The following is a 16,685-nucleotide window of genomic DNA, read 5'->3' as shown; positions in this document are numbered from 1 at the left end:
CTTACGTGAGAAGAAAAAGAAGGGTCACAAGTGATTTTGTGATCTTCATTGCTGGCACATACAACCATAGAAGGATCATCACACAGCAGATCCTGAGGGGGAGCCATTTCCGGTGTCAGGTTGAGAAAATTAAACTCTGTCTTTGCAGAATGAGAGGCAACACACAGATTGTAGGAATAGGGCAAAGTTCCCTCGCTGTGGTTGGGAGGAACCCGGCGCCCAGACTTGGAGCACAGACCCGTTTGAAACCAGCCCTCAGTGTCCAGGCTGGAGGAACGTCTCAGGCGCAGGGCGACAGCCAGAATCACCGCGAGGAGAAAGAGCACTGAGATCAAGGCCAAGGCCACCACCAGGTAAAACTGCAGTTCCGCCTGAGGGTCAGAGGGCTCCGGGCGGTCGCTGAGGTCTGGCAATACCTCCTGCAGGCTATCCGCGAAGATTAGGTGCAGCGTGGCGGTGGCGGAGAGTGGCGGCTGTCCTCCATCACGCACGGCGACCAGCAGGCGCTGGCGGGCCGCGTCCCTGTCGCCCAAGGCACGCGCTGTGCGCACCTCACCGGTGCGCAGCCCCAGACTGAAGAGCCCGGGCTCGCTGGCCTGCAGCACGTGGTAGGACAGCCAAGCGTTGTGTCCCGAGTCTGCGTCCACCGCCACTACCTTGGTCACTAGGTAGCCGGGCTCTGCGGCGCGCGGCACCATATCGAAGAGTGCGGAGCCATCCGGTCCTAGCGCGGGGTACAGCACCCGCGGCGCATTGTCATTGAGGTCGCCCACTAACACGCGCAGGGTCACGTTGGCGCTGAGCGCAGGCGAGCCGTGGTCGCGGGCCTGCAGCGTGAGCTCGAAGGCGCGCAGCTGCTCGTGGTCGAAGGCGCGCTGCGCGAACACCACCCCGCTCTGCGCGCTCACGGACACGTAGGACAACAGCTCCCGCGGCTCTAGGTCACTGGCCAGAATAGAGTAGGAGACACTGCCGTTGGGTCCCAAATCCGGGTCGGAGGCGCTCACTTGTGCAATAGAGGCGCCAGGTGGGTTGTTCTCAGCCACATGAACCACGTAGGAGGCCCGATGGAAAACAGGTGCATTGTCGTTGATGTCGGAGATGTGCAGGGTTATGCTTGTCCTGGAGGAAAGGGATGGCTTGCCCTTGTCGGTGGCTATGATTGTGACGTTGTAGTCTGCTGTCTGCTCCCGGTTTAGGGCCCCACAAATCACCAGCTTGTAATAATTCTTTGAGGTGGATTCTAAATTGAAGGGAACTTCTTCCTGAATATAGCATGTCACCATACCATTTTGCCCAGAATCCTTGTCTCGCACTTTTATGAGGGCTATTACAGTTCCAAGGTTTGAATCCTCTGGAATCTGGTTAGAGAAGGACATCAAAGTCACCTCTGGGGCATTATCATTCTCATCAACAATTTCAATTTGAACATTGCAGTGAGCTGTGTGTACTCCTCCATCCTTGGCTTCTACACCCAACACATATCTATTTGTCTCTTCAAAGTCCAATGTGCCATTGGTTGTAATGTCGCCGGTATTTGGATTAAGATTGAAGAAGAGGCTGGTACTTATTGGGGAATTGAGGAAGGCATAGGTGATCTCTGCGTTAATGCCCTCATCCTGGTCTGTGGCCAACACTCGCAGCACAGAAGTTCCCCAGGGTACGTTTTCTTGGAGGCTAACCCTGTATACATCCTGGCTAAACACAGGAGCATTATCATTGGCATCAGTGACTTGGATATTGATCTGGGTGGTGCCGCTTAGAGGCGGGTCCCCGCCGTCCATGGCAGTCAGGATTAAGCGATGGGAGCTCTGATGTTCCCTGTCTAGAGGTTTTTCCAGCAGTAATTCTGGATATTTACTTCCATCAGGACTTTCCTTCGTTGACAGAGAGAAGTGTTGATTGGGGTTGATGGTGTATATCTTTAGTGAATTACCTTCCACATCTGCATCTTGCGCAGAATCCAGAGGGAATTTTACCCCGGGTAAGGCTGACTCACAAATTTCTAAGTCAATGCCTTTTGTAACGAAACGTGGTGCATTATCATTAATATCTTGGATTATAACAACCACGTGGAAAACATTCATTGGGTTTTCAGCAACCGTTTCGAATTCTAGTGCACACTCAAGTTTCCTTCCGCAAATCCTCTCTCGATCTATCCTACCATTCACTAACAAATCCCCGCTCTCCAAACTAACGTTGAAATAATCCTCCGCACTAACCCGCAGTTTTCGAGCTGGCAACTCCCGGATACTGAGCCCCAGATCCTTGGCAAGGTTCCCCACCCGTGAGCCCTTGGCTAGCTCCTCTGGAATCGTGTATCGGATCTGCTGGGAGATGGCCCCGCAGAACAAAGACAGCAGGAAGGGAAACAGTACCTGACTTCTCATCCTTTTGGCTTCTCTGGCTCTCCTCTGCATTTCAGGAACTCTCCACGGAGGTTCTTTTCTCTGGGATTGTTTTCAAAAGCAATGGCAGCACCCTGGACTTTGGTGATTTGAGTGTAGGACTTATTTGTTAGGCGGTTGAGGGTACACAGGAGCAGCGTCTGTGCTCTGAGGTGCACCGGACAAAGCAGGAAGGCACCCTGCCTGACGCTCAGGCAGAATTGAGAAGCCTTCACTTCCTTTTGGTCGACAGCGGCGCCCAGAGGTTGTCTTGGAAAACTGCACAGTGCCCAGCTATTTATCCTCAAAGCGCAACCTCTTGAATCTATGTACCCTGTCTTTAACTTGCTGGAAGAAAGCAAATACATTTTCCCCTTTAAATTTCACATTTTCTAGTTTGCCATCATCTCATCAGGGTCTTCATCATTTTGTATTCTTTTTTCATTTAAAAAATTCACAAGATACACAGTCATTTTTTTAAGTTTTGGGGGCAAAAAAATCTTCAGTGATGTCACTGTATTTATAAACGCTGGCATGACTGGGGTATCCAAATAAGTGAATGAATAATTTTTATTCATTTTTTTAGTGAACTAAAATACTTACCTTTCTTAAATTCATCAGAATAAGTTCCCTTTTCTAGTATTTTAAATCTCTTCACATATACGTTAACAATTCAGTAATTCTTTTCAAAGATAGTTTTTGCAAAAAATAATCACAGCCTTACGATTATGTTAATATATTTCTCTTCTTTTTAAAATACAGATAACCTTTCCAGTTAAGTAGAGCAAAGTCTGATATTTTGTTAAAAGGGCCAATTTAGTATTAGGGTACACATACATGCTTTTATAATGTGGACTCTCATATAAGGTATATTTATTTTTTATGAAAATAGTGCTTCTTTTTATATGAATGTATATGAAATACTCTAGGCTGGGTGCAGTGGTCTGTAATCCCAGCACTTTGGGAGGCCAAGGCAGGCAGAACACAAGAGGTCGGGAATTTGAGACCAGCCTGGCCAACATGGTGCAACCCCATCTCTACTAAAAATACAAAAATTAGCTTGGTGTGGTGGCAGGTGCCTGTAACCCCAGCTACTCGGGAGGTTGAGGCAGGAGAACTGCTTGAACTCAGGAGGCAGAGGTTGCTGTGAGCTGAGATCATCCCACTGAACTCACACTCGGTGACAGAGCAAGACTCTGTCTCAGAACCATTCTCTATAATGCCAGTTCTCAGCTCCAGCTGACTTATACCATTAATGAGTACAATGAGTTTGACTTGACCACTGGTAAATATTGGAGAGGTATTTAGAGTTCTTAGACACCCAAATTTGGAACTTATTCTGTAGTTCCAGGCTTAGAACCAGTCTTGGTTCAAAGCAAATCCCTTTATTTCAAATGCACTACAAAATGAGATCCAACTCAACAATTTACTATTTTGCAGTGCTCACCCATACTCATACTCCAGTCAAAACAGCCTATTATCTGTTTTCTTAAGATACTTTTTCTCTTGTTTCCCATGTATCATGCCTTTATACTTTGTTTCTTTTATTATGAACTTCTCCTTTCAGTTGTAATCAATTCTTGCTCATTGTTAAAAAAAAAAAATCCTTCTTAGTGAAAATGGGATGTCTTAGACCTTTCATTACCTGTACCAGTAGGTGGAATTGTATTGGTTCTGTATTCTCAGTGTATTTTCATGACACATATATGGCTATGTTTCATATAGAATTCTTAGAAAATTCTCTTTGAGCATCCATAGTTCCTCTGGCACTAGCCAATTAATTTTTTTCTCCTTATAGGGGAAGTGATACTGATAGCATAAACTTTTTTTTTCCTAAAAATGATATGTCAAAAGTTATGAGCCTTTTTCATTTGAGACAGGGTCTTACTATGTTGCGCAAGTAGGTCTCAAGTCCTGGGTTCAGAAGTCCTCCCCTGGCTATGGTCTTTTAAATTCTGTGATGTATTTGCATGTTTGAATGAGAATACACTTCACTCTGCTTAAAGCTTTTGTGTTCTGGCCCTGTCGTCTCATGCATTTAACTGTGCCAATTCCTAATACATTGAGGGAGGAATCTATTCTTTTTTTTTTTCTTGAGTTCTAATAAAATATACTCTGGTCTAATTTTGGATGATTCTCTTATGTGACTTCGTGAATGAAAATAATTTCATAAATTGCAGAATAAGCCAACAATTTCTGTCTCAAGAAAGTTGTAGAACATGACAAAAGAAGGGACTTCTATCCCATTGTTGGAAGAGATGGTCTGGAAATCTGCAGAGGCTAAGATACATTCCCCTACATTCTTTTAATATCCTTCTCAAGGGCAAGAAATACCACTTCAAGGCTCATGATAGTTTAGGTAGGTGAACTTTCCACCCTCAGGCAAAATGTTGAAATCAATATGAACACACACATAAACATATACTTTAGGCACACATAACAGGCACTATCGGTAAAACCATTTGACCAGCCTCTACATTTTTATTCTACAATTTTTATGCTATTGAGATGAAAAGAATGACAGGCTAGACATGGTGGCTAATGGCTGTAACCTCAGTACTTTGGGAGGCTGATGTGGGCAGATCACTTGAGCTCAGGAATTTCAGACCAGTCTGGGAAACACAGCAAAACTCCATAAAACAACAACAGCAACAACAACAACAACAACAACAACAACGACAAAAGAGAAAAAAAAATCAGAAACAAAAGAATTAGATGGGTGGATGGCTCGTGCCTGCAGTCCCAGCTACTCAGGAGGCTGAGGTGGGAGAATCACTTGAGTCTAGGAGGTTAAGGCTGCAGTGAGCTGTGATCATGGCACTGCCCTCCAGACAGTAAGATCTCATCAGGAGAAGGAAGGAAGGAAGGAAGGAAGGAAGGAAGGAAGGAAGGAAGGAAGGAAAAAAGGAAGGAAGGAAAGAGGAGAGTGCTGCCTTGGAAGGAGTCAAACAATTTAATTTCATGGGTGCATAAAATTTCTTTTATTCATATGTATTTTTGCTTGTATGTATCAGGATAGGCTCTATAGTCTGGAATGACAAACTCCAAAGCACAGGGATTTAAAATGAAAGAGTCCTATTTATCACAGGTATACAGACCAGTGTTGTGGTTCTCCCATCATAGTTACTCAAGGACCCAGGTAGAAGGAGCAGTTACAACTTCAAATAGTAACTCAGAGATCTGAAAATTCTCACAAAGGCAGATTCCTCTAGGAAGTGACACACCTTACTTCCACTCACAATGTATTATTGGTTCCCTAAGCCCACTCAACCATAACCAGACCAGGGAGTGCAGTCCTACTACAGGCCCGGAAAGAAAGGGGGACAAATATTTAGTCAACAGAACTAATGGCAACCTCATGGCTTTATTTTTCACATACATATGTGTTAAAAGCTTTATAATAACAAAAATTTGCATAATTGTTCTTCATAATATTCAAAGAAATAAACTCACCTGAAGTTGCTTGGAGTCTCCTTTGGTTTCAGGTAAATCCTGAGTTATCAGAAGAGGCTCGCTTTTCTCACAGCTCTCCTGGCTGATGAGCGTGTCCGCATAGTTGGGCTGGGGGAAGATCAGGTGACTCTTCCGCGAATCCGCGGTGAGGGAGACCTCGTGGGAATAGGTCTGCAGGAATGCTCGCACCCCGTCCACGCCCACAAAGTGCGAACCGGGCACGCTCCCCAAGCCACCTTCCGAAGCCTGCAGCAGCCTTGACTTGTGCCAGCGCCGCAGCCTGAGTGCCAGCAGCACGATGACAAAGGCCAGGAAGACACAGGAGACCGCGGCCACCGCCACCACCAGGTACAGCGTGAGGTCCGAGTCGTCGGTTTGGGCAGAGGGCTCGAGGTTGCCCAGGTCGGCTAGGATGTCGGGGATCCTGTCGGCCACGGCCACAGTGAGTGTAACAGTGGCCGAGAGAGGGGGCTGACCGTGGTCCTGGACGGCCACCACGAGGCTCTGCTTGAGCGCGTCTCTGTCCAGCAGGGCCCGCGCCGTGCGCACCTCGCCCGTGTGCAGCCCCACCGTGAAGAGTCCGGGCTCGCTGGCCTTGAGCAGGCGGTAGGACAGCCAGGCGTTCTGGCCTGAGTCTCTGTCCACCGCCACCACTTTGGTCACCAGGTAGCCGGGCTCTGCCGAGCGGGGCGCCAGCTCCACGCCAGTGGAACCATCTGTGGGGAGAGCGGGGTACAGGATCTCAGGCGCATTGTCGTTCTGATCCAGCACGAACAGGCTCAGCGACACGTTGCTGCTGAGTGGAGGGTTCCCGCCGTCGCTGGCTGTCACCAGTAGCTTTAGGTCTCTAAATTGCTCGTAGTCGAAGGAGCGCAGCGCGTACAGGACGCCAGTGTTGGAGTTGATGGAGACGTAGGAGGACAGGTGCGCACCCTGGATGGTGTCCTCGATCAATGCATAAGTGATGCGGGCGTTATTGTTGCTATCTGGGTCCTGGGCTGTCACTGAGAAGATGGAGGCTCCTCTGGGGTTGTTTTCTGGAATGTAGGCGGAGTAGGAGAACTGAGGGAAGGTGGGTGGATTGTCATTGATGTCAATCACATGCAGGGTGAAGTGAGTTTCCGTGGACAGTGGCGGACTTCCCCCATCTGTGGCTCTCAGACTGATATTATATTCTGACATTTGTTCACGGTCCAGGGATGTGGCTGTCACTAAGCGGTAATATTGGTCTATTGATTTTTCTAACTTAAATGGCAGATTTCCCAGGACAGAAATTGCAACCTGCCCATTCTGCCCAGCATCTCGGTCATGCACATTGATAAGTGCAATTTCTCTTCCAGCGGTGCCCTCTTCTAGGACCGAGCTTGTTAGAGAAGTGATTGTAATTTCTGGAGCATTGTCATTCACATCCAGAACCGTGACTAGAATCTTGGCTCTTGAAAGAAGACCTGGTCCATCCTGTGCTTCAATTTTAATTTCATAGAACGTGACATCCTCATAATCTAGACTTTTTAATATTGATAATTCTCCAGTCACTGAGTTGAGATGGAAAATCTCAGCGATTTTCCCAGGCATTTTATCTAGAATATAAGACACTTGAGCGTTGAATCCCTCATCAGGGTCAGTGGCATTCACCGTGAGCAGCCAGGTACCCACTGACGCGTTCTCCCAAACACTTACACGGTACTCAGGCTGAGTAAACATTGGTGGGTTGTCATTTGCATCCAGGACTATCACTTGGATGTGCAAGTTGCCAGAGTGGACAGGGTCACCACCATCAGAGGCAACCAGGACAAGCTGGTGAATTTCTTTTTTCTCACGGTCCAAGGCCCTCTCCAGCACCAGTTCCGGATACTTGGCCTCCTCAGAGACGCTATTCACAGCCAGGGAGAAGTAGTCGTTGGGGGTAAGCTTGTAGTTCTGCAGGGAGTTTATGCCCACATCTGGGTCAAAAGCAGTTTTAAGTGGAAATCGGGTTCCAGGAATGGTTAGTTCACCAATTTTTATTTCCAATTCCTCTGTTAGAAAATTAGGAGCATTGTCATTAATATCTTTAATTTCTATTTCTACTTCAAAAATTTTCAATTTGTCCTCAACTAGGATGTTAAATTTTACCAGACACCGCGGGATCTGAGCACAGAGCTCCTCCCGGTCTATCCTCTCTGCGGTGACCAAGCTGCCGCTTCTCAGATTCAGAGAGAAAAGCTGCGTCCTACCTCTGGAGACGATGCGGACTCCGCGCTCCGCCAGCTCTCGGGGCTCCAGCCCCAGGTCCTTAGCGATGTTGCCCACGAAGGAACCTTTATCTAGCTCCTCAGACACCGAGTAGCGAATCCGCCCGGATGCTGTTTTGCACAGCGTCCCCAGGAGCGCGCACAGCAGGGCCAGTCCTCTGCCATTTCGGAAACTCAGGCAATTGGTCATTTCCTTTTCGGTGAATTGCTTTCTCTGAATTCGGTTCCAGTTTCCCACGATGGACTCCAATCTTATTTTCTCAAGAAACGAAGTCTTTCGTGGGTCTAATTCACAGGTCAAACAGACGGTTGGCTAAGGGGTGAGGTTGGCAGCCGCCCCGGATCTTCTGAGTGTGGTTTGCTGGTTCTTTGCATTTTAGGAGCAAGGAAATGGTGAACTCGTACTCCAGCTGCATTCTCCTTCTTGAGTGGTCAACAGCGACACTAAGAGGCCTAACCGTTTACTGCATCCTCTCAGACAAACACGAATTATTTTTGACTTATCTAACACCTGAAATCCTTCTAGTCAAAGGTTAGGGGACTAGTGTTGATTCAACATAATTGAATGGATGTACAGTGTGACTTCAAGTTATCTTTCTTGGGACTCCATGCACTAATCTCACTGCAACCAATATTGCTTCAAACATAGTGGAGTTACTGTTTTGAAATGTTCAGTTTAAGAAACACACAGTAACAAAGAACTGGCCTTAACGACCAACACAACTATTAAAAGACATGACCACCACTTTTTCTTCCACCACTGAACCTTGAACCTGTATTTATTGTTATACTTACTACATTTATCAGAGTTATTTGATAAGATAGCCACCTCCTCTTTCACCTTTCCCTCTCTATACTCTTAACTCTACAAGAGCTGAGACAAGGAAAAAAAAAGAGAAAAGACACAGAAATATTAGCCATATTTATACATTATATTTCATTAAGTTTGTTCTTGGCAGCCAGATAACTTAATCTCAATATTTGTTGTTATTTAGTATTCATTAAGCAAACACACAATTAGGTGTCAGACAATATGTTAGTCTGGGGATTAAGATGAGCAATGTAGACACAGTCACTTCCTTCACAGAGATTATAAGGATATAAAAGCAAACATGGAATTGCAGCATACTGAGATAATTGTCATAATGGGAGAGGTCAAGGGGGTTAGGGGGGCCTTCAATTGGGCCTTTGAGGTTAGCAAAGACTTTCCCAGGAAACATGAGGGAGTGGATCAGTGAAAAGGCCTGGATATGAGAGAAAACAGCATGACAATGCCTAGATGTGAGAGAGAAATCACAGACCCTCAGGGTACTGAAAGTTCTCTTTGTTTAAATCGAGACAGTAAGGATGTTTTTTCAAAACCCACAACTGAAACTAGTAGAAATAAGCTTTCGTGTTCCAGAATCTCTTTCCCTGTAAGTTTCCAATTACAGAAATATAAATATATTTCTCATTTTAATCATGATGCATTACATATCTATGCATAAGGCATTTATTCTTGTGGAGTTACTACACACAGTATAAATAACTTTGATTTTCCTGTTTATACTTTATTATTCACTTACAAGTAAAGATATGACATATTATTGCACAGTGAGTTCCAATTTTACTAATAGATAATTACGTAATAGTAGTAACCAACACAACATGTTGTCTCAGAAAATTTTTCCTCAATCAGATGTGACATAAAGAATCATAGCACTTTGAGAGATATGGTATCATTAAATAAAAACCTCAATTAGTGTATGATAATTCCCAAATAAAAATTTTAAATGATACCAGTTACATAGAATATTAATGGGTTTATTATTTTCTGTTATGCAATACTAGCCAACATACTAAAAGCCAATGTAAGACGAGGAATGGAAAAAGAAAATTGATCAGAGGGGCACTGGGATTGGGTGAGGGATTGGGAACATTTCTAGCAGCTACTGTGAGTAGGAAACCTTCAGAAGAACAAAGATCTTTATGGGCAATTGTATGATACAAATTTTTGTATTTGTATCTTTTCTTTAAACAAAACTGTATTGAGGACATATATTATTTTAAAGATTAAAAGGCAATATGGTTCCCACATATGAGAAAGATAAAAAAAAAACAAAGAAGAGAAATCTGTTTACTATTACTCTACAAATTTATTATAGAGCAAATGATAAATCGGTTGCTTCTTCAAGGAACGGATAGCTTAGAGGCTAATGCGATTTTTAAAACTAAGCCAAGATAACATGACACACCTTCCTGAAACACTGTGAAGAATGTATATTTCTACATTTCCATCTTTTTTGATAGGGAAGGACATGCAGCTTAAGGAAAACAACTTCACTGCCAAACTGAAAGAAATACATTAAGAGTGAGAAAGAACTAACCAACGAAGGTGTTTCACTGTTCATACACAAATTCAAATACAAAATAAAAGTCATATTTTAAAAGAAGGGACCTGAGTAAGCATTAATTCCAAACTTTATATTTTTAACACAGAAAAAATTGTTGATCTGGTGGATGAGATGATTTGCCCAGGGGTGGAGAAGAAAGTATGAGAAACCAGACACCCAAGTCACTAATGCAGTGCCCTTTCGATAATCATCTCTTAACTCCTGGTTTACATTCATGGCACAGCGATTCTAACCTTTTCTTCCTCTTACAGCCTGTGAACATAAAGACCTACCAAGAAGTAATTCACCAAGACTCGCTTCCTAAAACTTGACTATACCCTCAAGAAAATTTGGGGAACAAAATAGATATAGCAAACAGTGGAGGCAGGTAAGTGAATTATTTCAGCAAACTAGCTAGTATGTACATTGTGAAAAGATAGATTACCTGAGGAAACGTTTCTTCTCTTTCATCTTCGAGTAGAGATTGAGGTGCTGTTAAAAAATCCTTTTTCTCACAGCTCTCCTGGCTGATGAGCGTGTCTGCATAGTTGGGCTGGGGGAAGATCAGTTGACTCTTCCGCGAGTCCGCGGTGAGGGAGACCTCGTGGGAATAGGTCTGCAGGAATGCCCGCACCCCATCCACGCCCACAAAGTGCGAACTGGGCACCAAGCTGCCTCCTGAAGTCTGCAGCTGGCGTGACTTGTGCCAGCGCCGCAGCCTGAGTGCCAGCAGCACGATGACGAAGGCCAGGAAGACACAGGAGACCGCGGCCACCGCCACCACCAGGTACAGCGTGAGGTCCGAGTCGTCGGTTTGGGCAGAGGGCTCGAGGTTGCCCAGGTCAGCCAGGATGTCGGGGATCCTGTCGGCCACGGCCACAGTGAGCGTGACAGTGGCCGAGAGAGGGGGCTGACCGTGGTCCTGGACGGCCACCACGAGGCTCTGCTTGAGCGCGTCTCTGTCCAGCAGGGCCCGCGCCGTGCGCACCTCGCCCGTGTGCAGCCCCACCGTGAAGAGTCCAGGCTCGCTGGCCTTGAGCAGGCGGTAGGACAGCCAGGCGTTCTGGCCCGAGTCTCTGTCCACCGCCACCACCTTGGTCACCAGGTAGCCAGGCTCTGCCGAGCGGGGCGCCAGCTCCACGCCTGTAGAACCGTCTGTGGGGAGGGCGGGGTACAGGATCTCAGGCGCATTGTCGTTCTGGTCCAGCACGAACAGGCTTAAGGATACATTGCTACTGAGTGGAGGGTTCCCGCTGTCCCGCGCTATCACCCACAGTTGCAAGTCTCGGAAATGCTCATAATCAAAGGAGCGCAGTGCATAGAGGACCCCAGTGTCAGAGTTCATAGAGATGTAAGAGGATAAGGGTGCCCCCTGAATGGTGTCCTCCATGAAAGAGTAAGTTACGTGAGCATTGTTGTTGCTGTCGGGGTCATGGGCGGTCACTGAGAAGATGGAGGCTCCTCTGGGGTTGTTTTCGGGAATGTAGGCGGAGTAGGATGTGCGGGAGAAGGCGGGCGCATTGTCGTTGATGTCTGCCACCTGTAGCAAAATGTGAGCATCCGTGGACAGGGAGGGGTTCCCTTCATCTTTAGCGGTTAGAGTGATGTTGTAAAAGGAAAACTGTTCCCTGTCAAGGGCTTTGGTTGTAACCAATCGGTAGTAATTGTCCACTGACTTTTCTAACTTAAAAGGAAGATTATCGGGGAGTGAACAGGTGATGAATGCATTCTGTCCAGAGTCTCTATCATATACATTAAAAAGCCCAATTATGGTTCCTGGAGGAGAGTCTTCAGAAACTGAGCTACTAGCAGATGTTATGTAAAATTCTGGAGCATTGTCATTCACGTCCAGAACTGTGACGATAACCTTCGTTCTGGTCAGAAGGCCCGGACCATCCTGCGCTTCAATATCAATTTCATGGGATGTAGCCTCCTCATAATCTAGAACTTTTATGATTCTCAGATCTCCAGATGTTGACTTAAGCTCAAATACCTCTGAGGTTCCTCCAAGACTTTTCTCTAGAAAATATGCCACTTGAGCGTTGTAGCCCTCATCTGCGTCAGTGGCAGTCACTGTGAGTATCAGAGTGTCCACGGGCGTATTCTCCGGGACGCTTACGCGGTACTCGGGCTGTGTAAAAACAGGAGCGTTGTCATTCACATCCAGGACCTTCACGCAGATGCGGGAGGTGCCAGATAGCACTGGATCACCCCCATCGGAAGCTACGAGAACGAGGTGGTGAACAGCCTCTTCCTCGCGGTCCAAAGCGCGCTCCAGCACCAGTTCTGGGTACTTGTTCCCATCAACTCCACTTCGCACGTCCAGGGAGAAGTGGTCATTTGGGTGGAGTGCGTACTTCCGAAGGGCGTTCTCACCTACGTCCGCATCATGCGCACTCTTAAGAGGAATCCTGAATCCTGGCGTAGTGGTTTCACTGATTTTTAGCTCCAGTTCCTCTACTCCAAAGCGAGGGGCATTATCGTTAATATCTGTTATTTCCACCTCTACTGAATAAATCGTCAATTTATCTTCCAGCAGGATGTTAAAATTCAACAGGCACTGCGCACTCTGACCGCAGAGCTCCTCCCGGTCTATCCTGTTCGCAGTGACCAAGCTGCCACTTCGCGGGTTCAGAGCAAAGAGCTGGGTCCTACCTCTGGAGACGATGCGGACTCCCCGCTCTGCCAGTGCCAGGGGCTCCAAACTCAGGTCCTTGGCGATGTTGCCTACGAAGGAGCCTCTGTCGATCTCTTCCCGCACAGAATAGCGAATCTGCCCGGCCCTGGCCTCCCACAGGGTCGCCAAAAGGAAGCACAGCAGGACCACCGTTCTGCAGTGTGGCAACTTTTGCAGAGCCGCCATTTCCTTCCTGTCGCAGTTTTCTCCGAGTCAACTTCCAGCATCCAGAGCGGATTCCAATCTTTATTCCTCAGGGTGTGTGATGACTAGCATTCACGGGACCCAGGTCCCTATGGAGAGAACTGGTGGGCTGTTAGACTGAATTTCTTTGGTACCCTGAAGCTTTAGGGCCAAATCTCCAGCCTCTTGTGCCGTGGGAGCCGTATTGCTGGATTGGATGTCTCGCTGCTTTTTACTCCTTAGGTGGTCAACAGCGACGCTCAGAGGCCTAAATAATTTCTGCACTTGTTCAGGAAAACCTAAGTTACTTCTTGTTTGTTTGCCTTTGTTGACTTTGAAGTTGCTTTAAAGAATTTTACAGCTCGAAGATACCCTAGAAGTAGATCTTTCGAAGCAGGAATCTTTTTATCAGGATTAATAAGAATAGTATAAATGAACAAGACCTTGCTAATAGTTGCTAGGAAAGTATTATTGACTGCTCAAGACATCAATCAATGCCACCACTGCCCTTGCTCCAAACATCTTTCATCTCTTGTTGTGTAGTCAGAAGCAGTAAGATCAATTAAGAAACTTTAGCTGCATTTTCTTCTAAGGTTATATATCTTGAACTTTTGTGCTCGATGGCTTCAAAATCTGCCTTTAAATTATTGAATCATCAGACACTTAATTGGGTACATGTGCCTCACACTTTGCATGATTGGTACTGGAGATAGAAATGGTGAATGTGATAAACACTGGCTCTGCTGTCAAGCATGAAGGATGGAGGAGAACATAAGAAAGTAAAGAGAGTGTAATAGAGTATGGCAACTGCTGTGATATGAGGTGGGAAATACTGGGTGATGAAGGAATACCTAGAAAGGGTATCCAGTTTAGATTTGGGATCAGAAAAGTCTTTTTGAGGGTGTAATTGAAGCTGAATCCTGAAAAGTAGAATTGAATCAAGAAAAAGGCTGGAGAAGTGTTCTAGAACCTCAGAACAAATGCTTGAAGGTGAGAGACAGCATGGAACATTACAGAAACAGAAAGCAGGTCTACACAATAAAGCTAGAGCCAGAAGGGGTTTTTTCACCACATTAGGAATCAGTCCTCAAAATTATTTGAGGTTGCCAAGTTCTTTTGCTGATACTAATTTTCCAAGGGTGTAAAATACAATGCAGTGGATGTCGTACTCCTGATTCATCTTTACCATTTTAACCAGTGTCAAGCATACAATTCTGTGACATTAAAAACATTCAAATTAATTATAATATAATTATATCATAATTAAATTCAATTATATTCTAGTGTGACCATTACCACCATCCATCTTCAGAACTTTTTCATCCTCCCCAGCTGAAATTCTGTGCTTATTAAATAGTAACTCCCCATTACCGTTCACCCAGTGCTTGGCACCTGCCATTCTACCTTTTGTGTTTATGAATCTGACTACTCTAGGAACTTCATACATGAGGAATCATACAGTAAATGTCCTTTTGTGACAGGATTATTTCACTTGACATAATGTTTTTGAAGTTCCTCCATATTGTAGCACGTAACAGAATTTCCTTCCTTTTTAAGGCTAACAGCCCATTTTATGTGTGAACCACTTTTTGTTTACCCATTGATCTGTCAATGGACACTTGGGTTACCTCCACCTTTCAACTATTGTGAATAATGTTGCCATAAACAAGGGTGTACAAATATCTGTTGAAGTCCCTACTTTCACTTCTTTTGGATAACAACCAGAGCAGAATTGCTAGATCACATGGTAATCTTATGTTTAAATTTTTGAGAACTCACCATGTCATTTTCCACAGCAGATGTATCATTTTATGTTCACCAGCAATGCATACGAATTCCAATTTCTCCATATTGTTGTTAACAGTTCTTTTCTTTCATGACAGCAATCCTAATGAATGTGAAGGAGTATCTCATTATAATTTGAATTTCCCTAATGACTAGTGATGTTGAGTATCTTTTCATACACTTCTATCCATTTGTATATCATCTTTGGAGAAATGTCTATTCAAGTCCTTTGCTCATTTCAACATCAGATTGCTTGAGATTTTTTTGTTGTTGAGTTGCGGGAGTTCTTTATTCTGGATATCCATTCTTAGATACATTATTTGGAAGAATTGTCTCTCACTATGTGGGCTTCGTTTTCACTCTATTGATGCTGTTCTTTGCTGCACAATAGTTTTTAATTGTGATAAAGTCCAATATACTAATTTTTTCTTTTGTTGTTTGTGCTTTTGGTGTCATATCCAAGAAATTATTGCCAAAATGGATGTTATGAAGGTTTCCTCCTGTTTTCTTCTAAGAGATGTATAGTTTTAGTTCTTAAACATAACAGGTAAAAGGATTTTGTGGCTTCTGAATTTTGCTTCTTTGATCCATTTGCATTAATTTTTGTATGTGGTATAAGTGGAATTGCCCATTTCTGGTGACACTTTAGTCTGTTTGCCTTTTGGCTCCTTCCTGGTTGAAATTTTTTCATTTTTACTTTCATCCATTCCTCTGAGAACACTGAAGAAAAATGTGGCCGGGCGCGGTGGCTCAAGCCTGTAATCCCAGCACTTTGGGAGGCCGAGGCAGGTGGATCACGAGGTCAAGAGATCGAGACCCTCCTGGTCAACATGGTGAAACCCCGTCTCTACTAAAAATACAAAAAATTATCTGGGCATGGTGGCACGTGCCTGTAATCCCAGCTACTCAGGAGGCTGAGGCAGGAGAATTGCCTGAACCCAGGAGGTGGAGAGGTGGAGGTTGCGGTGAGCCGAGATCACGCCATTGCACTCCAGCCTGGGTAACAAGAGGAAAACTCCTTCTCAAAAAAAAAAAAAGAAAAAAAAAAAAAGAAAAATGTATTGTAAAGAACTGTTATCAACTCACCATGCTTTCTTGAAGAACTATTATGGTATATTTTGCTTCTGTTTTTCATTTTTATGTTTTTGTTTTTTTGTTTCACCGAGAATGGGTCTTGTTATACTGGTCAGGCTGTATTCAAACTCCCGGATTCAAGCAATCCTACTGCCTCAGCCTACTCAGCAGCTGGGATTATAGGCACCCCACTATGCCCAACTCTCTTACATGAGTCCTAATATTAGACTTGACAGAATTTTCATTTTCTCCCCACTGGTTTTATTATAACATTTATTGTCTGCTTCCATTACTTAATCCTCAGAATTCTTCCTTGGCTGCATTTCAAAATGTATCTCTTTGTTATTTTTTCTTTCATTTTATTTTAGTTTATACTCCTTATATGTTTTTTATCTTCTTGAATGGCAAGCTAAATGTATTTTAAGTAATTTTGTTTACTTTTTAAAAATTATTGCATTTGTCTATGAATTTACTCCTAGTTTTAGCTGCATCTCACAATTTTAAATAAACAATATTTAAG

The 16,685-nt window shown here is 44.7% G+C and overlaps 1 protein-coding gene across 5 annotated transcripts in view; it reads right to left on the bottom strand.

Annotated features, from left to right (window-relative positions):
• Window positions 1-16,685, bottom strand: part of LOC101029820 (protocadherin gamma-C4) — a 186,330-nt gene that overhangs the window by 162,536 nt on the left and 7,109 nt on the right. Inside the window, exons 1-2 of one of the 5 annotated variants that reach the window (XM_074380837.1) lie at window positions 2,379-5,176; window positions 6-1,361 (exon numbers count right to left, since the gene is read on the bottom strand). The exons of 1 other annotated variant lie outside the window; for it this stretch is intronic. In XM_074380837.1, coding sequence (XP_074236938.1) covers window positions 6-1,361; window positions 2,379-2,420 — 1,398 coding nt within the window. In that variant the 5' untranslated portion in view covers window positions 2,421-5,176. 3 more of the 5 variants (XM_074380801.1, XM_074380769.1, XM_074380810.1) reach the window with 3 other exon arrangements.

This window comes from Saimiri boliviensis, chromosome 1, assembly GCF_048565385.1.
Source record: "Saimiri boliviensis isolate mSaiBol1 chromosome 1, mSaiBol1.pri, whole genome shotgun sequence".
NCBI lineage: Eukaryota > Metazoa > Chordata > Mammalia > Primates > Cebidae > Saimiri > Saimiri boliviensis.
The sequence above is the reverse complement of the archived record's forward strand: the minus strand, read 5'-3'. Positions and strand labels throughout refer to the sequence as shown.